Source organism: Microcaecilia unicolor, chromosome 3 (genome assembly GCF_901765095.1).
Source record: "Microcaecilia unicolor chromosome 3, aMicUni1.1, whole genome shotgun sequence".
NCBI lineage: Eukaryota > Metazoa > Chordata > Amphibia > Gymnophiona > Siphonopidae > Microcaecilia > Microcaecilia unicolor.
The window spans coordinates 87,342,294-87,369,848 of record NC_044033.1 but is presented as its reverse complement, the minus strand read 5'-3'; the positions used below and the strand labels follow the sequence as shown (position 1 = coordinate 87,369,848).

General features: G+C 40.2%; 2 protein-coding genes across 5 annotated transcripts in view; one reads left to right on the top strand and one right to left on the bottom strand.

The window, feature by feature from the left end:
- The window catches only part of UGP2 (UDP-glucose pyrophosphorylase 2), a 77,726-nt gene extending 67,553 nt beyond the window's left edge, over positions 1-10,173 (top strand). For all 3 annotated transcript variants that reach the window (XM_030196156.1, XM_030196154.1, XM_030196155.1), the window contains exons 8-10: positions 3,963-4,205; positions 5,581-5,685; positions 9,551-10,173. In XM_030196156.1, coding sequence (XP_030052016.1) covers positions 3,963-4,205; positions 5,581-5,685; positions 9,551-9,658 — 456 coding nt within the window. In that variant the 3' untranslated portion in view covers positions 9,659-10,173. The remainder of the gene's footprint in view (positions 1-3,962; positions 4,206-5,580; positions 5,686-9,550) is intronic.
- A 137-nt stretch (positions 10,174-10,310) lies between these two features.
- The window catches only part of VPS54 (VPS54 subunit of GARP complex), a 300,862-nt gene continuing 283,617 nt past the window's right edge, over positions 10,311-27,555 (bottom strand). For both annotated transcript variants that reach the window (XM_030196152.1, XM_030196153.1), the window contains exon 24: positions 10,311-11,470. In XM_030196152.1, coding sequence (XP_030052012.1) covers positions 11,365-11,470 — 106 coding nt within the window. In that variant the 3' untranslated portion in view covers positions 10,311-11,364. The remainder of the gene's footprint in view (positions 11,471-27,555) is intronic.

Below are 27,555 nucleotides of genomic sequence, written 5' to 3'. Positions count from 1 at the left end.
CCCCCCCCCCCCAACTGTTTCCTACCAAACATATATCTCATCATACCACAATATCACTTTGTATTCATTCATACTATGTATTTGTTCAAACCGTAACTGGCTAACGCTATTAACTGTTATATGTAAGTCACATTGAGCCTGCAAAAGGTGGGACAATGTGGGATACAAATGTAACAAATAATAATCATAAAAACATTTTTGCTGCAACTTCACATCCATTCAATTACTTGGTGAACATCAAAATTTGATGTAACAACAATACACCTCATTTTCTCCCATTGGCTTCTTTCTCTCTCACCCCCTCCCCCCGTTGTAGTCATGCACTCTTATTCATTTCCCCTTCTCTCTCAGGCCTGCTAACTACTGTTCCAACCTATTTACCAACACTGCTGCCACTATCTTAACATCTTGATTGAGGAGAGGGCGAGAGCAATAACACTATAACATGTGCCTCATTTTTGTAATTTATCCCTTTGCTCTTGCACAAGGGCACTAATGTTGGAGCGAAGGAGCTATCCAGTACAGGCACCCTTTGCCAGTTTTAGTTTACTTATCACCATTCTAATCTCTTTCCTTCAAATGGGTCACACAGATGCTGTTGCTTTTCTCTTTCTACCTGAGGTATTTGTCTCAAAAAAAAAAAAAAAAAAAGTTCCTGTTCTTGCTTTCTCAGGGGTCTCTGAATAGTTCTTTAAAAAGCTGCTCCATTATATCCTTTTTTTTTTTTTTTTTTTTTAATTTCCTGCGCTGTCTGGAAGTTTGTACTAAGTTTTCATGCTTCTGGACCTGTTCAGAAAAGGGGATGGGATTTGATATTCCACCTTTCTATGGTTTACATTATACAGGTATGTATTTTGTACCAAGGGCAATGGAGGGTTAAGTGGGAATTGAACTCAGTTTCCCTGGTTCTCAGCCCACTGCACTAGCTATTAGACTACTCTTCCACTACCAAGAACTTTCCTGTTTTTATTCCCCCATCTATGTAGTTTATATTTGTAGTATTATTTAATGCTTTATGTTGCCGCAATTTATCTAACCTTTTTTCCTTATCTAGCATATTCTGTGTACCTATCATATAAGTGGTGTGTTCTCCATTTGTTCTTAAGCTCCCTAGTAGTTTTAATATCTCCCTATCCATTTTACGCATCACTCCAGTGGTAGGCTATTATCTTCCCTTACAAAATGCTTTAGCTGTATTAAAATGCATTACTGGGTCTATGGATTTCTTGCTGCGGTTCTCAGTCTTCTGTGCCCCCTTAAGATAACCATAAAATTCCTTATCCAGAGTCAGTTTCATCCACCGTACAAATTCATTGGGCTCTTTTCTACCGGCAGGTGCTTAAAGACCATAAGTGGTGCTATATTCCCTTGGAAAACATTCTCTAATACCATGATATAATCCAAATGTACTTCATGTGGGTGTAGCATTTTGCAAGACTCTAGTTGATCTAATTCAGACAATAGCCTTGAGTAAATGCCTTTAAAAAGGGTGGTAAATAAATCCTAATAAATAATAGGAAGTCGATACCTCTTCTCTCTCCACTGTTTTGATTTTGGGGGGTCCTTCAGTTGATTGGTTTCTAGTGGTGTAAATTCTATTTTATTTATTTATTTTTTTTGTAACCGCTATATTCTACGTTTACCACTAAGGTAGAAAAGAATTTGGATTGTAAACATTTGGGGTATAAGCACTTTACAGCAGTATGTGCTGGCTCTTTAGTTCTTGCACTAGGATTACAGATCTTTTGCATCCTTATGGGTCTTGAAAGCATCCTCTTATGTATCAGTATTGCTACCCCTCTGTCAGGTGTTATACGTTAAAAGGCCATTCCTTCCCTCCCTCTTTTGATGATCTCCACTACTTAAATATCTCTCTCTTGTAGAAAGGCGACTATCAGCATCTGCCCTTGCGCTAGCACTTTTCACTGGGGAATTTAGCATGAGCACTTTTATGTTAACTGTTCCCTCTAATTGTTTTTGGTGTAATCTGTAAGGTTCATCCTGTTTTTTCTGGAGGCCTGCCAGCTGAGCCTCTTATTGCTGATCTTCACCAACAGTTTCCTCCTGTCTGTTTCTTGTGGCCCTTTCCTTCCTAACCATATATATATATATCATCTTTCTCTTCAATATCTATGCTAGCAACATCCTGGAAGGACTTGTTTACAGATAATACAAAATTCTGTAAGTAAGTATACACACTGAGCAGACTTGAAAAACATGGAATCATGTCTGTAGGATCTTTGGGATTAAGTGGTATTGCAGTGCTAAAGGTTTAAATAAAAAAAAAAAAACCCGTTAGTCACTTTATCAAATTAGAAAGGCAGCTGTTAACAGTTCATCAAGAAATCTAAGCGTAGTCATTTCAAATGAGCTGAAGTAGCCTGTGTGGGTAAAAAAGCAACAGGGAAAACTAAACTTGGGCAGGACTGGCAAAAAAAAAAAAAAAAAGCCCAGGCACCTAAAATTAGGGGGGGGGGGGGGGGGGAAGAGCATAGCACTCCGTGAAAGACACCAGTGGGCCTGGTTACAGAGAGGCAGTTGTGGAGGTGAGTGGTATGGACCATAATTAGTCAAAATTTCCTTTTGAACTCTTCTGTTGTCGCCTCACCAGTAAAATGCACATTGAGGATTTATCCATCTATATTGTTTCTCTTGCCCATTGTAAGATCTTAAATTGCACTCTGCACCTTTTTATTTTTGTACTTGGAGCAAACAGAGTTTGGCTCCTGAGGCCATGAGAACTGTTGTTTATAATTACTTGCCTATTTGAAATACTTCCACAGCAAGCCCTTAGAGCTCTGACTCACCGTGACTCAGAATGTGGACAAAGGTTTCTTGATAAGTAGCATGAAGTATAAATACTGGCCTTGTCACCTATTAAGCTTCTTGCTCAACAGATACTACTTTTGACTTGAATGATTTAGCTTCTTGCTGAAAGAAAAAAAATGTAAGGGTAATGGGATTTGATATACCACATTTCTGTGGTTATAATCAAAGCAGTTTACTTACTATATTCAGATACTTATTTTGCCCAGAGTCACAAGGAGCTGTAAAGGGAATCAAACCCAGTTTGTCTGGTTCTCTGGCCACTGCACTAACCATTAGGCTACCCAGCCTGCCTAATATTGGTCATCGTTTATATTTGGAGTAATATCAACATGTAAAGTGATTTTTATTGCACTTTTCTATAATCAATGTTTGTTATAAAGACAGACCACTATATATGTAATGTCTAGTTTTTACATTACTCTCGTCAAAAACTTCATTTGACCAGCATGTATTATGTGAGCAGTAGCTCTCTAATAACATTTTAAAAAGGCACAAATTGAATTTGCAAAAATTCTAGTTCTTACAGTTGTAGTTTTGGGCCAAGCACTGCTTTTTCATAACTATAGAAGTAGCATGGAGGCCAATCCTTTACTACTGACTAGCTCAGATTTCCTTTCATGCTTATAAAATCAAGGCAGTGTAAACATGTCTGGGTCGGTCGATATTCAAAGCAAATTAGCCCCGAACAGGCGATTGAACTGGCCAGCTAACTGGTCACTTTCAGTGGCAGCAGCAGAAAATGTCCGGTTAGCGCCTAACTGAAAACTGTCTATTTTGAGGGCATTGCAGGAGCAGAATTGGCACTAGGGCCAGTTCAGTGCCAATATTCAGCACTTTACCAGCTAAGGTAACTACATAACTAGGACTGACTTTAGTTCCTATCTTTCTGCAGTACCCCATAGCCAGTTAAGTGCTGAATATCATGATTTAGCCGGCTCCTCAGACCCAGAAATTCAATGCCAAAGCCTGGACATGGCCCAGCACTGAATTTCCAGGCGTAACGCCTGTGGCTGCAAGTAAAACACCGAGCGCTGCTGGCTGCTTGTTGAGCCTATCATCTGTATCCTATCTGTAGTAAAATGGTCCCTTTTTATGTAAGTTTCTTAATGTGTGGTCTCTTTTTGATGTTCCAGACTTTGGATGGTGGCTTAAATGTTATTCAGTTGGAGACTGCTGTTGGTGCTGCCATTAAAAGTTTTGAAAATTCCTTGGGTATTAACGTTCCTCGTAGCCGTTTCCTACCTGTAAAGACTACATCAGATCTTCTGCTTGTGATGTCTAACCTGTACAGTCTTAATGCTGGGTCCTTAACTATGAGTGAAAAGCGAGAATTTCCCACTGTACCTCTGGTCAAACTGGGAAGCTCTTTTACAAAGGTAAGAACTCATGTACATGTTGAGAGCAATTTTAAAATGATATGCAGTGGATGGGTTTTATATGTGTTGAAATTACATTTACACATAACTAGCAGAAAGCTGTCTGAAATATTCTCATGGATTCATAGGACTACACACACTCAGAAGCTGAGTAATTTTGAGAACGTTTTTTCCACGGTTTCATTCCCCCTGGGTCATTTTATGTGGAACCATTTTGAACTGCATATTGTTTTGGGTTTTTTTTTTCCTCCTCCACTGCAGACTTAGTAGAAGATGGAGGCCATTGCTGGACACTACTCGTCATTTTTAGAAGAAAATCACTTTAACCAACCTGTTCTAGCTTTTTGTGCCCAATATGCCCTTGAATTTTCGGATACTAAAAAGCCCATGTGCTTATGACGAGTTTGCAGTAAGGGTCGCAGATGCACTGGAAAGAGAGAAATCTCTATTCCTGCAGCGTGTTATACTAAAAATAAGGCCAAATTGAACTTTTTTTTAAAGCTTACTTTCTGAAGGGAGAGGCAGCTTATAAGCTTTCTATGTTGGTGGTTCCTTCTACTACTTTTTTTTTTTGTTTGGTATTCTATTGACATTAAGATGGAGGACATATTGTCCATGGGATGGGGCTTGAGGGAGCAACAGGATTCTGATCAGGAAGTAGGCTGGATTAATTCTGGGTGGAACCACTTGTACATTCTATGTTCCTGGGAATGCCTTTTGACTTTCCAGTGAGCTGTATGGAAAACACAGCCTCTTGCTAGGAGAAGTTTGTGTAATGTTTGGCTTTCTACTGAATCCTAGGTTTCCATCTCTCACTGACTTGCTTTTAGATGAGAGCTTTTGTTCCCAGGACAGTGATGGATTTATCTTCAAAATTTATTGTATATGATTTTGGCATGTGTAAAGCAAGATGTTTCATTTTGAAGGTTGGAATGAAAATGTATGTGATACCTGATGCACATAAGCTTAGCAGAAAATAGTTTAACATAGTTCTGAACACCTTTGCCTGAAATACCTTTGTTAAAACATTTGACTCTTAAACCAGACTAGTGGGAGGGAGAAGAGTCAGAATAGACGTTGCATTATTTTTTTCTTGGAAGAAGACTTTGTATTGGAGGCAAATGAAAACATCAACAGTAGAAAAACTTCATAATCCTCGGTAACAGTCTTGTAAACCTTTCCTCTTTGTATTGAGGGGAGAGAGCCTGGTCTGATGGCCTAGCAAAATATACTTTTCATGCCTCATTAACAAACCCTATCTATCTTAACATTGTTAACTCCTCTCCTTCAAGTATTTTACAGTTAAAACTATTAATTTTGTAAAACTGTGCAAATTTAGTACCTTGTATTTTAATGCTGTTTGTATTTCAAAAAGGTTCAAGATTACCTCAGGAGGTTTGAAAGCATACCTGACATGCTGGAACTGGATCACCTCACAGTTTCAGGAGATGTGACATTTGGCAAGAATGTTGCACTCAAGGTGTGTATGTGACGCTGTATGTAAAACCTACAACATATATCTAAAGGAATTAGGAAGGCTGTACCTTAACACTAGAGTTCCTGTTATTTTTCCCCATAATGGACAAAGAGCTGTAACATATCACTTTCTCTTGTGCTGTGATTGCATACCGGATATATTAAACTTCAGGTTCTTAAATAAGAAAACTGAGCATGTTTCTGGTGAGTTAGGTATTCAGATATGAATGTTTCAATGCATACGGGACAAATCTTTAAAAGGGATAAAAATTTAGGCTTGTTGGCTTCAAAGATATTACACTTGAGGCTCAGGAATTTTGGCAGTGATCACGTTTACTTAATATACAATACTATAAAAGCATAAGAATAGTCATATTGGGTCAGACCAATCAATGTCACAAGTACCTGGCAGAAACCCAATTAGTAGCACCATTCCATGCTACCAATCCCAGGACAAGCAGTGGCTTTCCCCATATCCATCTCAATAACAATACTATGGACTCCACTATAAACACTCTCCAGGAAATTGTCCAAACCTTTTTTTTAAACCATGATAGCTAACCTCTGTTAACATATCCTACGGCAATGATTTCGAGCTTAAATATTCTTTGAGTGAAAAAATATTTCCTCCTATTTTTGTTTTAAAAGTATTTCCATGCAATTTCATTGAGTTTCCCCTGGTCTTTGTATTTTTTTGAATGAGTGAACAATCAATTCACCTCCACCCCACTCAGGATTTTGTAGCCCTCAATCATATTCCTCCTCAGCCTTCTCTTTTCCAAGCTGAAGAGCCCTAACCTCTTTAGCTTTTCCTTATGTGGAAGCAGTTCCATCCCCTCTTATCATTTTGGTTGCTGTTCATTTGTAACTATTTGCCTAGTACTATTTCAAAGTATAAATAACAATTCCACATACTTACAATTTTATAAACCTCACTCGTGTTTTATGTCAGCCATTTCTTCTCCAGGCTGAAGAGCCCTAACCTGTTTAAGATTTCCCTTGTAGAAAAGCCTATTTTTGTGGAGAAGGCAGCCAGAACTGAATTACACACTGTGGATTTATACAGAGCCATTATGATATCCTGTTTTGTTTTTCATTTCTTTCTTACTTAATAAAGGAGGAGTAGTCATGGATTTGATATACTGCCTTTCTGTGGGGTACAACCAAAGCAGTTTACATTTATTATATGCAGATTCATTCTCTGTTTCATGTGGGCTCACAGTCTAAATAATTGTATCTGGGGCAATGGAGGGTTAAGTGACTTGCCCGGAGTCACAGCGAGCTGCAGTGGGAATCAAACCCAGTTCCTCAGCCCACACTATACTAAACATTAGGTAACTCCCCATCTCTTTTAACATTCTTTGCTTTTTTTTTTTTACTACTGCTTAAAACTGAGCCATTGATTTGAACCTATCTGCAGTTACCCTAAGGATGTGGATGGGAGGTTTGATTCATTAGGTAGGCTACCTGTTTCCTAGGTTATGGTGCTGAGGGGAAGGGTGGCCACTGTTCAAAGGTAATACCTAGTAGCCAAATACAAGGTCTGCATTCACTGGGTTCTGAAGTGAGGACAGTTTGACCTAAGCTAAGGATTGATGGTGTACCAATAGGTGAACTGACTTTAGAGGATGAAAGGACATAGAAAAAGAGAATTCTTTCCTCACCCGTCTTATGCCAGAACTTCATGGGGTTCAGTTTGGCTATAATATAAAGAAATATGAAGAAACAGCTGGCCCAACAAAAGATACCAAGATTTATTGAAGGATTACTTCTATATAGTTCTTATAGGAAATACTGAGAAAATAAATCATGTCAGGATGTTTGCATGATCACTCGTATGAGCAGTACACATAGTTTGGGTTTTTTTTTTTTCCTTTTCTCTAATCATGTGGAATTGTAGTTCAGCTTGATGCTATGCACTGAGCAAGGTCTTGCAATAAAATAGATTTATTTGAAAGAAAGATACTGCTATATGTTCACTAAGAGACTTCCTTACATTAGTTTTGTAAAAAGAAAGGAGGCCTTAACAGGGGAGATGTTTTGTTTAATAGTAGTAGTAGTTTTAGCAAGTGGTACTTTCGAGCTCTAATGCTGAAGCATATGCACTATTCATTTTCTTAATGGTCATGCCTGGGAGTATCTTCATGAAGTACTGTTCTCAGTTTTAACAATATATGGGGCAGAGTTTGGCAAAGCAAACCTATGGAAAATAGACGCCCAATATTTCACAAGAATTGCAACTCTGATTCCTTTAAAAAGTTAGATTTCTGTTCTTTAGACTGTAGAAGGCTTGTTTTACTGCTTCATTGATAAGGCTGCTAGCTACTCTTTGGCTGTATTTTCAATCTGCAACATAATTGTACTAGAAACCTTTATATAAACACAGTACTGTAGTGTCACACATTAGGTCATTAGACATTATGAATACATTTGATAATTACATTTAGTTTTGCATAATTCTTAAATTGTTTAGCACTACAGCCTCTTTTTCAATTTATGTTCTAGTGCTAATGCTCCATTGTAGGATAAAGATGCTCTCATTCCAGAAAGTGGTAGTCTATCTTGATTCAGGAAATAAAGTTGAACAGAATGATTGAGAGGGTAGAGTCGTTCCATTTTTTTTTCTCTTTTGAATCTGTAGATAATTACTGAACTGCCACCTGCCCTTTGCAAAATATCTGTTTTGTAAAGGAAAGAACATGCTTACTGAATCTATAGAAAATGAAAAACAAACTTTCAGCTGTTCTTGTATAGGTTCAGAGTGTTTATCTGAAGTACTTTTCAGTAATAATGGTCTTGGAAAGAAGAAATTATGGGTAAAAAAATTGTTAGCAAAAATATTAATAGCCATCATAGAAAAGTGCTTTTTTTCCCCCAAGAGTAGTACAAAAAGTAAACTATTAAGCAACTATGCACACAAATCATTTTTTTCCTGTCTACCATTTGTTTTCTTGTATATTTTGAGCAAACGCATTGTAGCTTATTTCTCTAGATCAGTACATAACAAGAAAAGCTGCTGGACACTGCAGAGTGTTTCAGATATTTCAGAAACTAGTTCCAGTTGCAGCATACCTGCTCAGATTCCTGTTTCCTACAGTACCATGTTTTGAGATTCTAGCAGTTAGCCTAAGGATTCCCTCTTTTTATAACTGAAAACAAATTAGTTATGAGTATAGTCCTTACCATCTATATGTGTTTGTTTGTTTTTTTTTTAAATTGGGGTATGGTAGGTATTCAGGGACTTGAACATGGTTTAAAATTCCATACTGTTCAAATATTGCGTGTGGGAGAAATGGGTTACAGACTGCAGTGCTGTTAGGGACAATCTCTTCAAATGCATTGGTTTTAAGCTACCATGACAGGAATGGACATCACTCCTAAGAGAGAGTGGTATGATCTTGGTTTCAAATTTACTGCCCATGCTTGCATAATGCTAAGAAGAGCTTCTGTCTGGCATTCATAAGATCAAACATGCACAGCCAAATGTAGATCAAGTCTGTGGCACCCAAAATGATGGGAAATATTGCTGTAGCTTGCTACCACATGTTCTTGCTCTTTGACTGCATTTCTTGGTACTAAAGGATTAGATATCACCTGCTCATTTTTGTAAGGCTTGTTAAGCCTACAGTTACTTAAAGCTAGTACTCTAGACATTTGTTGTATGGCAGGTGGTTTAATTTTGGAATACCTAAACAAATTGAAAAGCATGTTTTAATATAACTATATTTCTAGCTTTACATGACTTATTAGCAAGGTGTTGCTAGTAAAATTTCAGAATGTGTTTTTATGTTACACTGGCACATTCTTTAGTTCAGGCAATTATGAACAGTAGCAGAGATTTTAGGTTAATTTTTGTTTTGTTTTCATAGGGAACAGTCATCATTATTGCAAATCACGGTGACAGAATTGATATCCCACCAGGAGCAGTATTAGAGAACAAAATCGTATCTGGCAATCTGCGCATTCTGGATCATTGAAGATGGTGTGGAAATGACATGGAAATTTTAACTGAAATTAGAGCATAGCTTCTCCTATTGCAGATGACTGTTAAACATTTGCACAGGTCAATGCTTCAGTGCACCCTCCTGTATTGCTGGAAGTAGTTATATTCTGCTGTTCTCTAATTAAAAGCAATAGCGTCCCAAAGATTCTAGTTAAACAATTGAAGCTACACCTACTCAATAAAACAAAAGTGCAATATTAATAACTTATGGTATTTAGCTTCTGAGCCAAGTAAGATGTAAAATTATAATTTATAGCAGTTCAGGACAAAATGTATACATGTCTGGTCAATACCCCCTGGCATTTATGGTTTTGCAATACCTCTCCTCATGGGAGGTATGAAAAGGTTTTTTTCTAGAGATTGAAGGTGCTGGAAGTCATCCTTCATGCTGCTGTTTACTGATTCATGTATATAAAACAAAACCTATTAGAGCAACTTGGCCATTTGTGATCACTGTGAATCATCCTAATTAAAATTTGATGCAATGAATCCAAGTGTGTGGTTCTGTAATTTTATTTGAACAGTTGTAAGAAGCAGGGTGCACAACTCCTGTAACAAATGGCTGACATGACTTTTCAACTAGGGTAACATATACTCAACCATCTGATGGTAATCAGTGTGTGATTAGGCACTCTAGTTCATGGTGGTAATGAACACAGGCACTTTTTAGTCTAGATTTTGGAATTTTTTACATTAAGACATGTGGTATGTGCCCTCCCCTATAGTGATACCACTTCAAAACTGTAGAGCCATTTATTTTAACAAACAAACTAAGCTTGTTTTTTCCTTCACCCCACAAATGTAAAAACATAACATAAGCAGGAAGGGGGCTCTTTAGACAAGGTAAAAGATTACCTACCAATTGAAAAGATTCATATTTTGCAGATACTGCACATATATGTATTTTGCCTTGGCACACAAGGTAAAGGCAAAAACCTTACTTTTTAAAAAGTTAAAATTTATATTGTACAAAAATACTGATTGCCAAGCACCAGCCCTCTAGCTTAATTTCCCCAGTGCAGCTACTCAGGAAATAAATAAAAAGCACCAGTACCTGGAGGTTGCTAGTCCAGAAGGCAGTAGTGTGCAACTAACCTCACAGATAAATGGCTCAGTCAAAGAAAAAAAAAAAAGCTTGCAATAGTCTACAAACAGCTCTTTCTTTAGCTTTTTGCAGGTCTGTTAAACATGAGGCCCTAGCTCCTGTATGCACTCACTACTAATACTATCTAGTAATTATATTACGCCTAAGTCCAAGCTGTTAAGACAGTATTTTTAAATGGAGAAACATTTCTACAGCATACATGTTGCAAGATTTCAAAATTTTAAATTGTACCATTATTAAATAACCATTTTATAAATTTCACTGCACAAATTAAAAGCAGATGCAAGGCATCTAATTTTCTTAAATAAGTGGTTACAGATTGTTCTTGTCAAGTACAGCTGTGTTACAGCCATGTGTTCTTTTGGATTTGGTCCAAAGAAACCTGAGTCTGTTTCCAGAGTGTGAGAAACTGTTCAGACAGCTGATTGTTCCTTCATGAAGGGCACTGCGAAGGACATTTCCTGCTGAGTGGCTCTAATTTCCGGAGAGCAATACCGTTCCAGTTCTGTGACTTGTGAAGACTGGTGATAACATTCTTGTACCAAGGCAACTGTGTTTAGTGTTTGAGCAGGCCATCACCTCTTCTGTTCCCAAATTTCACCCATGTTTAGGTCCAGGTCTTTTAAGCTCTTCAAAGCTTGAATGTTCCCAACGTAGAAAGCTACATCAGCAGCAACCAGCCTAGTTATATACAGAAAATAGTATCAATGTATAATAAAAATAAAAAAACAACCAAAAAAACTTATGGGAGAAACTTATTTACACAATACCAACTTTCAGCTATTGCAAAAGGCATCTACATGTCAAATATCCATCACTTCACTGGAAGCATATTGAAAGGCACTGCATACTAGTGTTTCTGGTTATAAATATTTCAGGGATGTTATGCTTTTTACATACATTTCACAGAATTTTTAATTTTCTGAATTTCAAGTATAGAAAGTCATATTACAGCAGAACCAGATCACCTCAGTTATCAGACAAGTTTTACTTTTGAAAACAAGCCAGTCAACTTGCTGTTTGTGGTAAATAGGGTAGAAATGATGCTAATAGAGGCTTATGCTTACAGCATGGGCAGGGCAGGCATAGCCTGCATTCCTTAACTGTTATCATATACATTTGGTTTTTCAGTAATTTAGCATTCCTAGGCCCTCTTTGTTTTATTTTGTGAAGACTTACATTGACTATGAATGGGCTTTTTCTATGAGGCTGCAACTGCAGTTTACCACTGAAAAGGTTTTATTTTAAATCTTCATAATCCATCATCTCTCTCAAGAACATAAAATATGCCATCTTGGGTTAGTCCACTGGTCCAACAAGCTCAGGATAAGGGGTACAGTGCAGCCAGCCACTCCACCTACAGCAGGGGTGGGCAACCTCTGTCATCAAGGGCTACAACACAGTTAGGTTTTCAGGATTTCCCCAATGAATTGCATGAGATCTCAGCTTGTGAGGACCAAGCTGCTCACCCCCTGAACTAGAGTGATTCCTTTATTGCTCATGGTTAATAACAGACATAGTAGATGACAGCAGAGAAAGACCTGCACAGTCCATCCAGTCTGCCCAACAAGATAAACTCATATGTGCTACTTTTTGTGTATACCTGACCTTGATTTGTATCTGTCATTTTCAGGGCACAGACCGTAGAAATCTGCCCAGCACTAGCTCTGCCTCCCAACCATTAATCTGAACCTTTTTTTAAACTCTAGCTATACTATATTACTGGTACATTCTCCAACTGCCACCCTGTGCAATGTTAAAAACACTTTCCTCTGTTTTAAGTTCTAACAGTTTGTTGAATTTTCAAGCTGTTACTAAAAAAATTAACTCTCTCCTGTTATGCTGTTTCCACATCACACAAGTTTTATTAACTATCCCTCTCATACAACTCCTTCAAGCTGCACAGCCCTAACTTGATCAGAGTTTCCTTGTAAATAAGCTGGTGTAAGCCTTTCATAATTTTTGTCCTTTGCACCTTTTCTAGTATATCTTTTTGAGAGAGGGAACTAGAATTTTACACAAGGTGTGGCTGCTCCATGTAGATACATTATGATAGCTGCAGTGCTCTTTTCTATTCTTACCAAATACCTCCTAACACAATGCCTGCTTTTAGACTGCAGGTGCTACACACACTAAACTGAAGATATTACAAAACCAAATATTGTAGAGCTGTACCGAGCAGCTTATTTTACTATTTGGCCAAATACAAATACGAATAATGGGCATTGAACTTTAACATAATAATAAAAGAAGCCATATCAAATCAGATCAAGTGTTTATTTCAGTAGGATTTAGCTCAGTATAGCCCTGGATTATTTGTATTTGAATCAAATTGAATATGAATATTTGGTATAGCCCTACATCCAATGGGAGAGATTCTAGTCCATAAGTCTGTTGGTACAGTTTCTAACACAGGAATTTACTCAATTAACAGCAGCTCAGGTATAACAATGTATTTTGTGACATGTCTAAATGAACACTCTCATTTCTCTATTCATGGCCTAGTCAGTTAATTGCTGCCTTGATTTTATTTTGACTAGGAATTGAAATATTTTTATTCTTTCACCCATAATTTATTGAATGTCAATGCTTCTTTCTTTAGGCTCTTTGCTTCTCATTACATAAAGGCCGTACTCAGATGTATTTCATAGAATCTACTGAGCATTTGTGACTTGGACTGGCTCCTTTGACCTTTCTCTATTTCTCATAGCTCTTTTCCAGGATGTGCACTCTCCCAAGTCTACCTAGTTAACATTTTTATGGACGTTTCAGTCAGTTTGTCCAAAACTCTTTTACATAGCAACATAGTAGATGATGACAGATAAAGACCTATACGATCCATCCAGTCTGCCCAACAAGATGAACTCATTACATATGGTATGTGATTTTTCATATTGAGCACCATTAGTCACCTTAATCATATCCTCCATAAACACATGCCACCTCTTATTTCAGTATTATTTGAAAGTTTAAACTGTTCCAATCCACTCAAGATTTTATAAACCTATCATATCTGTCTCATTCATCTTCCTCCTCCCTGCCAACCTGTTTAGCCTTTCTTCAGAGGTCTTCCATGCACTTGATCATCTCATCTTTCTCCAGACTCCAATGAGTGGAGCTAAGGCAACATGACTTCACCAAAGGAAAATCCTTCCAAATGAATCTGAGTGATTTCTTTGACTGAGTGCCCAAAGAAATGGATAAAGGACACGCACTAGCTGTTAACTACATGGGTTTCAGCAGGAGGCTCATGAAGCTGAGAGGGCTGAACTTTGGACCCAAAGTGGTAAACTGGTTGGCCAATAGGGGGTGGTAGTAAATGGAATTCACTTAGGACTGGAATCAATTCTGGGAAGTAAGAGTGTCTTTTTGCAGATGGCATGAAGATGGCCAATACAGTGGATACCTGATGGCAGTAGAAACCATAAGAAAGATCTCCAAAAATCAGAATGGTCAGAGATCTGGCAGTTAAAATTTAATGTGAAGTTCAGAGTGATGGCACTTGAGATGCAGAAATCCAAGGATATGAATGAGATAGGAAGAGAAAGATTGATAAGCATAGCTCAGGAGAGGGACCTTGGGGTATTGGTGTCTGAAGATCACAAGGTGATGAAATAATGTGACAAGGCGATGGCCATGGCCAGAAGGATGCTAGGCTGCATAGAGAAGGGTATAACCAGCAGAAGAAGGGAGGTGTTGATGCCTCTGTACAAGTTGTTCAGTTTTGGAGGCCATAACTTGGATGTAAAAAGATGAAGCATTTCAGAGAAAAAGGACAAAAATAGTATGGGGTTTCACAAGACGAATGAAGACAGACTTGATGACCTGAAGATGTATACCCTAGAGCAGGGGTAGGCAACTTCGGTCCTCAAAAGCCGCAGGCAGGTCAGGTTTTCAGGATATCCACAATGAATATGCAGGAGATAGATTTGCATACCATGGAGGCAGTGCTTGCAAATCTATCTCCTGTATATTCATTGTGGATATCCTGAAAACCTGACCTACCTGTGGCTCTTGAGGACCAGAGTTGCCTACCCCTGCCCTAGAGGAAAGGAGAGACTGGGGTGATATGATACAAATATTTGAAAGGTATTTATATAAATCTTTTTCAGAGATGGGAAGGTGGTAGAACTAGAGGGCATGAATTGAGGTTGCAAGGGGGCTTACTCAGGAATATCATCAGGAAGTACTTTTGCACAGAGAGGGTGGTAGATGCCTGGAATGCCCTCCCGCAGGAGGAGATGGAGATGAAAACAGTAACAGAATTCAAAAACGCGTAGGATAAACACAAAGGAATCCTGTATGGGAGGCATGAAACAAACAAGCTTAGTGGCGATCAGATGGCAACACCAGTAATTAAGAAGTGAAGTCTGGAAAGATTTGTATGGGCTGGAGTGGGACTTCAATGACATTTCAGTAGTTGGAGAACAAGGCCAATGCTGGGCAGACTTCTACCATCTGTGCCCTGAAAATGTCAAGGACAAATCAAGATCAGATAGGCATAAGTAATATCACATCATACCTTTTGTATTTTGTTGGGCAGACTGGATAGACCGTACAGGTCCTGAAGTCATCTAAGTATGTTACTCTGAACTTCTAGTTTAACTATATTCTTTTTGAAATGTGTTGGCTAACTTCTTACAATACCCAAAGTATGGTTACACCATGGACTTATACAGAGGCATAATCACAGTCTCAGTTGTTTTTTTGTTTTTGCTGCTTTTGGAAAGCCACTACAGTACAGCCTCAATTATCCGACCTAAATGGGACTGATCCGTTGTCAGATAACTGAAAAGTTGGATAATATGGAAAACACTGCATAAAACCCTCGATGCATAAACAAAGGCACAGTTTCCAATTTTCAAAAACTGTTCTAAAACAGATTTTATTTTTAATCATTTCAAATTATACAATCAAATCACCAATAAATGCAACTGAGAAAACTAAAGAAATATACAAATAAAAATTAAAAGAAACATTTCCAATCATATACATCCACTATAAAAGGAAATAAGATCAAGATGTTCAGAAAAACAAAAAAAAGGAGGAAATATATATATATTATATCTATATATATATCAAGAGAAAACGCCAAAAAACAATCAAAGGCCAGAGTCAGCTATAAAAGTACCCCTAAACATCTGCAGGAAGTTATATCTGTACACTCAACTCCTCCTTAGGCACCAAAATAGTTGTTTGGGTTCATTAAGACATAAGTATTATTCTGGTTCATTAAGACATAAGTATTATTCTGACAAGAAACAACAAAGACAAGGAAAACAAAGCAAAATTTCATACTCAGGGACTATGCCAGAGGTTGCAGAGCCAAGAATTCTTGGTGTAATCTCTGGGTATTCCTAGAGAGGTCAGGAAAAATTCTTATCTTAGAACCTATAAACTCACAATCCTTACAGTGGAAGTGTAATTTTACAACAGTGTCTTATAATTGCTCTCTTGCTTTGTATTTTTATATTTTTTATGCCTGAAATAGTTTTAAAGGTGCTTTTGTTATCAGAATTGGGTATTGTGCTTTCTCAGAGTTGCCTGTGAGTTAAGGTAATCAATTTGTGACTAATAGTGAATTTTTCAGATTTGGTTTGATTCCATAGAATCTAATCTGATTTTACCTGTGTCCTTCTCTTAATATCTCTGTGAGAATCTGCTGAATTTACCTTCATCTATCCTAAAAACAAAACAAAACAAAGAACTCTTCCTTTCTTCTGACTTGCACAAGTATCTTCAATACACCCTAATTGGTCAATCCTACTCATTCATATTTCTTAACACAGTTCACCTTTTCACACTTGTGAATCACATCAACATGACCTTCATTCAATGTAATACATATTGTGCTTTAATCCTAAGGCAAACCATCTGGAACCTTAGAGCTTGCCCCATCTGTCTCCAAATATCAACTATGAAAGATGAGATCACAACCTCAAGAAGGAATTGGCTACAATTAAGGAAGCAACCAGGATTACCTAATTCCTAGCCAATTTACTACCAGCACTGCCACAGAGAATAGAGCAACAGAGGAATAGATGGGTCATTGTAGGCTCATGTATTTTGTGACACAGAAGCATTCACCCTCCCAACCTTTGCACCTCTATAATTCCTTTGCTGCAATGGATCATTATGAGGCTGAGAAAAGTACTGAGGTGGAACCAGAGGCAAGGAATGTGGTACAATCTAGGAAACATCCCCCAAACCATGTCAGATCGCTCCAAAACAAAAACTTCTTGCTGCTAGGAGACTCCATTATCAGATGCATTAACTTAAGAACACAGTTCAAGGGTCCCAACCTAGTGAAATGGCCTTCCAGGATACTCAACTACTCAAAGTACCAACCAAATATTGAACTTAATCCAAGAAGACAGGCATCTAATACTGATGCTGGAATCCACCTGACGACAAATAACCTGGCCAACAATAGCAAGTTTAGAGCACGCAGAGCATTCCAGAAGCTTGGGGAGGGACTGAAGTCTTTGGTTCGTACTGCAGCTTTTTCTGAAGTAATTCCTACATGTGGGAAGGAGAGGAAAGACTAAGTAAAACAGAGGAATTCAATAAGAGGCTAGAATCTAGGTGTAAAGAAGGCGGCTTTAGATACATAGGAGGAGGGACTGAAGTCTTTGGTTTGGACTGTAGCTTTTTCTGAAGTAATTCCTACATGTGGGAAGGAAAGGAAAGACTATGTAAAACAGAGGAATTCAATAAGAGGCTACAATTTTGGTGTAAAGAAGACAGCTTTAGATACATAGGAGGATGGGGTAACTCAGGGCCGGTCTTAGCAAGTGCGGGGCCCTATGCAGACCAATTTGGTGGGGCCCCATCCTAGCCCCACCCCACCATAGCCCCGCCCCACTGTAGCCCCGCCCCCACCCTAGCTCCACCCCATTGATAAAATTATTCCATTTTTAGAACATTTTTTTATTTATGAAATTTCAAAGACAAATGAAGCTAAACTTGTACAAAAAACTGATTGAAATAATAAGCACAATGCTATCATGAAACCTCCCCTCCCCAGAAATTATTCAGTTCAAGTCCACTACAATTAGTAGTTCCAATTCTCATAACAAAGGAGAATAAAGGAAAAATATTAAGAAAAGATTTAGTACTTTCAAATTCCCCTATTACTCTGTAACCCATATATGCAATAAAATAAAAATGAAATGAAAAGATATACAATAAAATTAAGTGATATGTAAAATATAATGTACAATATAAAAACATATAGACCACCAAGGTATTAAAATTGTTTTAAAATATATACCACAACTCTCTGACTCAAGAAGACTCCGACTCTGTCATCCATAATTGTCTGACAACACACAGAAAAAAAATAAGTAAAAAAAAAAAAAAAAATCACAATTAATACCTTATACACCAATATACCAGCCATACGGAAAATGCAGATTATCAACAATATGAAGCTAGCAAGGGATCATAATATCACAATTCTCATGTAGAGCCACAAAACACCCTTTTAGAGATAGTGTGTCATGATTTAGGCTCTACACCCTTTCCGATGTTTGGTGCCACCTTAGTAAGGCCAACACACAATCTCTCCACTGCAAAACACTATACACAAACGGGGGCGGCCTTGTCCGGCTCTCGGCAGCCCTGCTTTCAAACAAAAATTTGCTAGGTCTTACTTTCGGGGGAGGCCTTATATCTACCAATTCAGGAAAACCTCTACTAGGTCTTATTTTTGGGGGATGTCTTACTTTCGGGGAAACAGGGTAATTCCAAGGACAGGACGAGCTACAACCTTATGCGTGGCGTGGAAAGGCAACTGTAATTACACCGGGCTCTAAAACACCAGTGCACAACCTAGTGAAAAAAAACAAACAAAAAGGGCTGCAAACTATACGCTAGCAGAATACTGTACCTTCCTTGATCACACCTGAAAAACACATGAATGCAAAATACTGAACTGGAAAGTTACCTCAAGAAGTCAGACTCAGTATGTAGCAATACTACAAAAATTAAAACTTACATGAAAAATATCACAGATGCACATTTCCAAAAACTAACATATTCCAATTAATAAATCCTGAATAAAATAGTTTTTTCTACCTTTGTTGTCTGGTGACTTTGTTTTTCTGATCATGCTGGCTCAGTATCCGATTGTGCTGCTATCTGTCCTCTTAACTCCATTTCCAGGGCTTCCTTTCCATTTATTTCTTTACTTTCTGCCTTTCTTCTTCATTTCTTGTCCTACATCCGTAAGTAAAAGCTGGGTCCTCCGCAGACTTGACTGTCCAGTGGATCCAGCTTCTGCCTATTTTCTATATCTAGTTGCACTTTATCTCCTCTCTTCCTTTTCCCTCACCTCCATCCATGTCCAGCATTTCTTCTCTCTCCTCCATCCACCCATGTCCAGCGACCCTCCTGTCCCCCCTGCCATCCATCTATGTCCAGCAACCCCCCCTGCCCCCTCTGTCCTCCCCTGCCATCCACCTATGTCCAGAGACCCCCTCCCCTCCATCCACCCATGTCCAGCGACCCTCCTGTCCTCCCTGCCCGCCCCTGCCATCCACCTATGTCCAGAAACCCCCTCCCCTGCCATCCACCCATGTCCAGCGACCCTCCTGTGCCCCCTGCCCTCCCCTGCCATCCACCTATGTCCAGAAACCCCCTCCCCTGCCACCCACCCATGTCCAGCGACCCTCCTGTCCTCCATGCCCGCCCCTGCCATCCACCTATGTCCAGAAACCCCCTCCCCTGCCATCCACCCATGTCCAGCGACCCTCCTGTCCCCCCTGCCATCCAGCAACCCCCCCTGTCCCCTATGCCCTCCCCTGCCATCCACCCATGTCCAGCGCCCCTCCTGTCCTCCCTGCCCGCCCCTGCCATCCACCTATGTCCAGAAACCCTCCTGTCCCTCCTGCCATCCATGTCCAGCAACCCCCCGTCCCCTATGCTCTCCCCTGCCATCCACCCATGTCCAGCGACCCTCCTGTGCCCCCTGCCCTCCCCTGCCGTCCACCTATGTCCAGAAACCCCCTCCCCTGCCATCCACCCATGTCCAGCGACCCTCCTGTCCCTCCTGCCGTCCATGTCCAGCAACCCCCCGTCCCCTATGCTCTCCCCTGCCATCCACCCATGTCCAGCGACCCTCCTGTGCCCCCTGCCCTCCCCTGCCATCCACCTATGTCCAGAAACCCCCTCCCCTGCCATCCACCCATGTCCAGCAACCCCCCTGTCCCCTATGCCCTCCCCTACATCCACCCCATGTCCAGCGACCCTCCTGCCCCCCTTGCCAACTGCCATCCACCTATGTCCAGTAACCCCCCCCGTCCCCCCTGCCCTCCACCCACGTCCCGCGACGCGAGTCTCGTCGTTCCCCTGCTGCTCTCCCTCCCTCCAGCCACCTGAGACATCTCCCGTCTGACCCCCCCGACCCGCCAAACGACCCTCTTCTTTCGCCCGCACCTCAACTGACCCGACCCAGCATTTAAAAAAACCTTCAAGCGGCGGTGCCGGTGCCTCGCGTCTGATGGCAAAAAACTCGCTTCATCGTTGGCCGGCCTTCCCTCAAGTCCCGCCCTTGCGGAAGTTACATCAGAGGGCGGGACTTGAGGGAAGGCCGGCCAACGATGAAGCGAGTTTTCTGCCCTCAGACGCGAGGCACCGGCACCGCCGCTTGAAGGTTTTTTTAAATGCTGGGTCGGGTCAGTTGAGGTGCGGGCGAAAGAAGAGGGTCGTTTGGCGGGTCGGGGGGGGGGTCAGACGGGAGATGTCTCAGGTGGCTGGAGGGAGGGAGAGCAGCAGGGGAACGACGAGACTCGCGACGTGGGTGGAGGGCAGACGAGCGTGGTCGGCGAGGCAGAGGCGAGGCACGCCGCGCGGGGCCCCCTTAGGCGCGGGGCCCTATGCGGCCGCCTCGGTCGCCTCTGCCTAAGACCGGCCCTGGGGTAACTTGTGGAAAAATAACAGGCTGTACTGCAATGATGGGCTGCATCTTTTTGTGACAGGAAAAAGGATCCTTAGGGACAAATTCAGACAGTATGTTTCTAGACATTTAAACTACAGGGTGGGGGTGACAAAGAGAAATAGGTGAATTCAGAAAGTCACCCTCAGAGAAACACACGATGGCTGAAGGAAAAGTCATGTAAATATAGCAAACCATCTGCACATGGAAAGCAATGAGCACAAATGCTCATAGTCTAAGTAAAAAAGGTTCAAGATTTGCAAGGCCTGATGTTTGAGGAAAATCTGAACATTGTTGCTATTACAGAGACCTGGTTCAATGTGATCATACCAAGCTATAATTTGGGATAATGCGAGATCCAAATATCACAAATAAATTAAAAAAAATGCCTCAGGCAGGGGAAATAATTCATTTCACTGTACTGTGACTTCTTGCAGCCCACAGCCTTTCACAGACTAGTAATTTATTATTTTTATTTCAAATTCAGGTTCTCTGAATGACAGGGTACAGCACTGTCACTGTGGAACCTAGCCTGTTCTGCACATGTACATCTAACATTTATGATTCAACTTAGAATACAGGTTTATTTTTCATCTATCTTTCTGTACATCAGAGGTCAGCAAACTTTCTAGTAGTAGTGTCATATGGGATAAAGTGTCCGGTCTCACATGCTACCTAGGCGGTAGGCATGAAGCACGCGTCCACTGCTGTTTACCGCTGGGTCCTATTTATTGTCTGTTTCTCCAATTCTGCAGTATCTTTTAATACTAATTGTGTAAAATACCACCTTCCATCCATCTGGGTACCGCCAGGTCCGCCAGATCATGTTATAGAGACTTTTTCACAATTAGTATTAAAAGATACTGCAGCATTGGAGAAACAGACAATAAATAGGACCAATAATCTTACAAGTAATCAATGGAATGCGCTAGTCCAATTACAACAGGATCCGACTTTGGTGATATTGAGAGCGGATAAAGGTGGAGCTATCGTGCTACAAGATAAAGTGGATTATATGCAAGAAGTTCAACGTCAGCTGTCTGATACCATATATTATAAAAACTTACCAGCGGATCCGACAGGAATGTACCAGCTTGAAGTACGTGAGATACTGATTACGGCTAACCAAAAGGGTGTTATCTCTATGAGAGAATTTAAATATTTATATAGATCATTTCCAGTGATCCCAAGGATATACTTTATACCCAAGATTCATAAGTCATTGCAAAATCCACCAGGAAGGCCGACAGTATCGGGTAAACAGTCTTTATTCGAACCCCTCTCGCAATATCTGGATCATTTTTTGCAGCCCAAAGTACAGGAGATTCCGTCGTTCCTCAGCGATTCAACGGATCTGTTACAGATTTTAGACACCATTGATTTGAGTTCAGACAGGGAGTATACGATGGTGACATTGGATATTCAATCCCTTTATTCTAACATCCCCCAGTCTGCAGCCCTTCAGATTTTGGACTTATATATTCAGGACTTGCAGATTTCTTTTGAAAAAAAACAAACAATTTTTTAATACCATTGCAGAATTGGTGCTCTGTCGTAACTACTTTTGTATTGAAGATACTTATTACCTACAAATGAAAGGAGTAGCCATGGGGGCCACCGTGGCTCCCACCGTGGCCTGTTTATACATGGCTCAATTTGAAAAGTCTTATGTATATACATCTAACCTTTTTCATAAGGTGATATTATGGCGTCGTTATATCGATGACATTTTATTAGTATGGTCTGGGAGTCAACAGGAATTGAACGTGTTTATTGAAGATCTTAATAGCAGTGATCCTAACATTAAATTCACCTCCACCATTAGTCATCATGAAGCAGATTTTTTGGACATTCATATTGAAATTCAACAGCATAAGTTTATCACCACATTATTTAGAAAACCCACCGATAGAAATACCATTCTTCATTATTCCAGTCACCATCCAGCACCGCTTAAGAATGGTATTCCAGTGGGTCAGTTCCTCAGAGTCAAGCGCTTGTGTACTGAGAAGCAATCCTTTAATTTTCATGCTAATCAAATGATGCACAAATTTAAGCAGAGAGGTTACCCAATAAAGTTATTAAGCATGCACGGAAGAGGGCAGCTAATGCCAATAGAGATTGGCTGATCAGCCCGCGCTTGGAGGCTCTAAAAATACATAGTAAATTACAATTCGTCTTACCCTTTCCCCCTACAGATATTGCTATATCCAAAAGTATACAGAAGCATTGGTCTATTTTGAAGTTACACCCGCAGTTGAGAAATAGACCTCAGATCGCTTAAAAAATAAGTAAAAAATATGGGTGAGGTGCTTTCCATATTTAGAGGTTTTGAGAATAAATCTGAGTATCCAGGACATAGCCAATGCCACAACTGTAGATATTGTAACCATGCTATGGTAAGTCAACAGTGTAATAAATCCAGCCGCGGGCAAATTATTTCATCTGTGGTTTAAAACAGACTAACACGACTCAAGTGGTTTACGCAATTTGTTGCCCATGCCAGAAGTGGTACATTGGCCATACCCAAAGAAAAATTAAACTCCGTATTGGAGAGCACCTGAGCAATATCCGGATCAACAAAGTGGAAGCACTGCTGGTTAGCCATTGGTGCACTTACAGACACACAGAAGCAGATTTACAGTATGTAGTATTGACACGAGTACAGCTCAGATGGGGAGGGGACATTACTTCTATACTGACGCAGCAGGAACAGAGATTCATATATACCTGGAATACAGTGCACCCGAATGGGCTGAATAAAGAGATAGAGTGGCTAGCCCTTTAAATTAGTAGTAGTAGGTGGAGTTACCGCTGGGTGGTTTAGGTATAAATACAGGTTTTAGAAAGCATTTTAGCACAGAGACAATACTGTCCTCCTTGATGAATTACAGTCCCATTTTGAACACCAGAAAATTGTTTTAGCAGATTCCCTGGACTTGTCTGCTGCCTTTGATCTCATTAACCATTCCCCCCTTCTCCTTTCTCATTTATCCTCCCTAGGCATTTCTGGCAAGGTTCTATACTGGGTCACTTCTTTCTTATTATAATATATTATTAGGAGCCAAATTTTCACAATGATTGGGGGTGCTAAACCCAATAGAAATTACCCCTCCCTGGACATAATAAAAGAGTTTGCTCAATATTGGGGGTGCTCAAGCACCCAGAGAGCCGGCTCCTATGATATATTATATACACAGCTGACATAAGATGTTTTGCACCTCTCAATAGTTCCTGAATCTATGTAAGAGTAAAGAAAATCCTGAATCCCCCCCCCCCCCCCCCCGAAAAAAAAGGCAAGGGGGGATGATTTTGGCTCAAATGGGCCTTTATGTAATTTGACCCTTTTCCACCCTCTCTTTTGGTGGTCATCTATTAACAGTGAATAATGAGGTCAAAATTTTGAACTCGGAGTTAAACATCCACAATGAGGTCAAAAGTTTGGGAGTTCGTTTGAACTCTGAGTTAAACATCCATCCAAGCTCATAGTCACCTTTATGGCATCTGTGCCCTACATTTAATTTGTTTATTTTCTCAGACTTGTCAATAGTTATGCATGCTTTTGTTACTGGACAATTAGATCATTGTAATTCACTGCTCCTAGCCTTTCAGAAGAGACAACTGAATAGGTTCCACTATGTGCAGCATACAGGTACCATGTTTCCGGCAGGCTAAAACTTTATGAACACGTTTCCTTTGTAGTAGAAAGATTAAGTTTTTTGTTACTAGTAGAAAACAATATAATGCAAATATTGATGGTTCAGCCCACAATATGTAAACTAGAAATCGTTAGACTAACTAGAGTCTTGAGATCTGCTTAGGATCTTCTTATGGTAGCACAATCACCTTCCATAAAGTTTATGTAGAAATTAGATACTGGGTTTCCTCCTTTGTAGGACTTTCCCTTTGGAACTCCATAACCAACGAGATATGGCTCTTATCATATTATACAGTTTTTAGGACAAAATGTAACACCTAATTGATCTTAATAAGTTTGGTGTGGAGAACTAGCCTAGTGGATAGAACACCATGCCGACAACTGGGGAACCCTGGTTCAAATCTTGCTTCTTGGGTATGTCACTTCACCTGTCATTGACTCAGGAACAAACTAAGATTGTAAGTCCTTAGAGAACATAAGCGTTGCCATACTGGGACAGATCAAAAGTCCATCAAGCCCAGTATCCTGTTTCCAACAGTGGCCAATCCAGGTCACAAGTACCTGATGAGATACCAGAGCAGTAAAACAAATTTTATGTTGCTTATTCTACAAATAAGCAGTATATTTTCCTAAATCCATCTTAATAATAATGGCTTATGGACTTTTCTTTTAGGAAATCATCCACACGTTCTTTAAACCCTGCTAAGCTACCTGCTTTTACCATATCCTCTGGCAATGAATTTCAGACTTTAATTACAAATTGCATGAAGAAATATTTTCTCCAGTTTGTTTTAAATTTACTGCTTAGTAGTTTCATTGCATGCCTCCTAGTCCTAGTATTTTTGGAAAGAGAGTAAACAAGCAATTCACATCTACCCATTCCACTCCACTCAGTATTTTATAGACCTCTATCACATACCCCCTCAGCCATCTTTTCTCCAAGCTGAAGAGCCATAGCTGCTTTAGCCTTTCCTCATAGGGAAATCATCCTATCCCCTTTATCACTTTTGTTGCCATTTTCTATACCTTTTCTAATTCTGCTATATCTTTTTTCAGATGCAGTGACCAGAATGGCACACAGTATTCGAGGTGTGGTCACACCATGGAGTGATACAAAGGCATAATAACATTCTCATTTTTGTTCGCCATTTCTTTTCTAATAATTACTAACATTCTATTTGCTTTCTTAGATGTTGCTGCACCTTGAGCAGAGGGTTTCAATCATCAACGATGTCACCTAGGATCGTTTCCTAGGCGGTGACTCCCAATGTGGAACCTTGCTTTTTGTAGCTATAGTTTGGGTTCCTCTTTCCCACATGTTCACTTTGCACTTGCTCACATTAAGCATCATCTGCCTTTGGATGCCCAGTCTCCCAAATTTCTCTTGTAATTTTTCACAAATCTCTTGCAATTTACAACTCTGAATAACTGTCATCAGCAAAGTTAATTACCTCACTAGTTATTTCCATCTCTAGATCATTTATAAATGTTGAAAAGCAGAGGTCCCAGTACAAACCCCTGGGGAACCCCCACTATCTTCTCCACTGAGAATACCGACCCTACTCTCTGCTACCTATCTTGAAATAGGAGTACTATCTTTGCACCTGTACCCTATCATTCTGGGATAGGACTACCCAGACTCTGGAACTTTGTGGGCCTAGCTTACTGTTAAACCAGTAGTGACTGAAGAACAGTCATTCCCTGAGGTCCCCCCCCCCCCCCCCGGAGGACCTGGACGTATGATGAAGACCTCAAGATATTTTAGCCCCACTAGCAATGCTGGCTGGAAAAGGTCAAGTATGTAAAGAATCAAGAAGCTGTAATTGACAGGAATCCAAGGCTACCAACGACACTCAAATGCCCCAAGAACCCTTAGCTGTTACACCTGAATAGGTTGGGGAAGGGTGACCAGAGAACTTTAGAAGTGTCCAGATTGATGATGAGTCCCTCGAGTTTTAATGGGATCAAATTATAGACAAGAAGTTAGTCTCTATCTTACCAACTCAGAGACTGTCTACATCCTTTTTCAATTAAGAAGGGACCTGGTGTGTAAGATAATGAAGGGAAAAATTAGAAGGAGAGGTGGTTGATCAGATTCTACTACCCTGACCACACCTCCAACAGGTTGTTTGTTAGGGAGGTCCATTTAGGGGAAGAGAAACATGTGAGTGAATATAAGCACAATTCTACTAGCCAGGCTATCTAAGAAAGTTCAGCTTTACTATCAGTCCTGCCCTATCTGTCAGTTAACTAACCCTACCAGGGTACAATCTGCCTCCTTAGTACCAACACTTATCAAAGAAACACTAACTCTTATCTCAATGCATCTCCCATAAACAGACAGGCTTGTTGAATGCTTCAACAAAACTCAAGCAGATTTTGAGGAAGTTTGTTGCCAAGGCTGGCAAGAACTGGGACACCTTGTTGCTGCAAATGATATTTGCCATCTGAGGGGTTCCACAGAGTTAACACGTTTTTCCCATTTCAGCTGCATTCTTGGAAGCAGCCCAAGGGAAACCTGAATGTAACCCTAGAAACTTGAGAACAAGAGCAGAGTGCAGGTCAAAAACTGATGGACTATGTCCTTTGGATACAAAGAACGGATGAGGAATGCCAGAGAAGCTGCTATGCTGTGTCCAGAAAAAGCTTATATTAAGGATATGGTTCAATGGTTTATAGTATGTGGATATCCTATCCATCTCATAAAACAAACCTTTAAGCATGCTCTTTATGCCAACCAGCAACTTTTATTACAACCATGATCTCTGCAATTGTCTGATTGTTTGGTATGTGTTTTGCCATTTTCTGTGGAGACTTATATGGCATGTAAGTTAGTGCTGCAAAAGTGGCCTGTTTTACAGATTCATCCCATTTTCAGCACTACAGGAAATGAGGGCGGGACCAGAGGCACAGCTGACACAGAAGTGAAAGCAAAGACAGTGTGAAGCGCCATGCCGTGACTGCTCGACTTCACTGTTGCCGGTGGACCAGGAAGCAAAAAGTTTTAAAGAACAGCCGGCACTTACAAAGCGGAGGAGCAGCAGCACACATCCTGCTTGCACTCGGAGGCCACATAGAGAGAGGGAGGGAGACTCAGGCCGGTGGAACTCGGAGGAGAGGGGGGGGGGGGCATGGAACTCAGAAGGGAGTAGAAGGAGGGAGGGAGGTAGG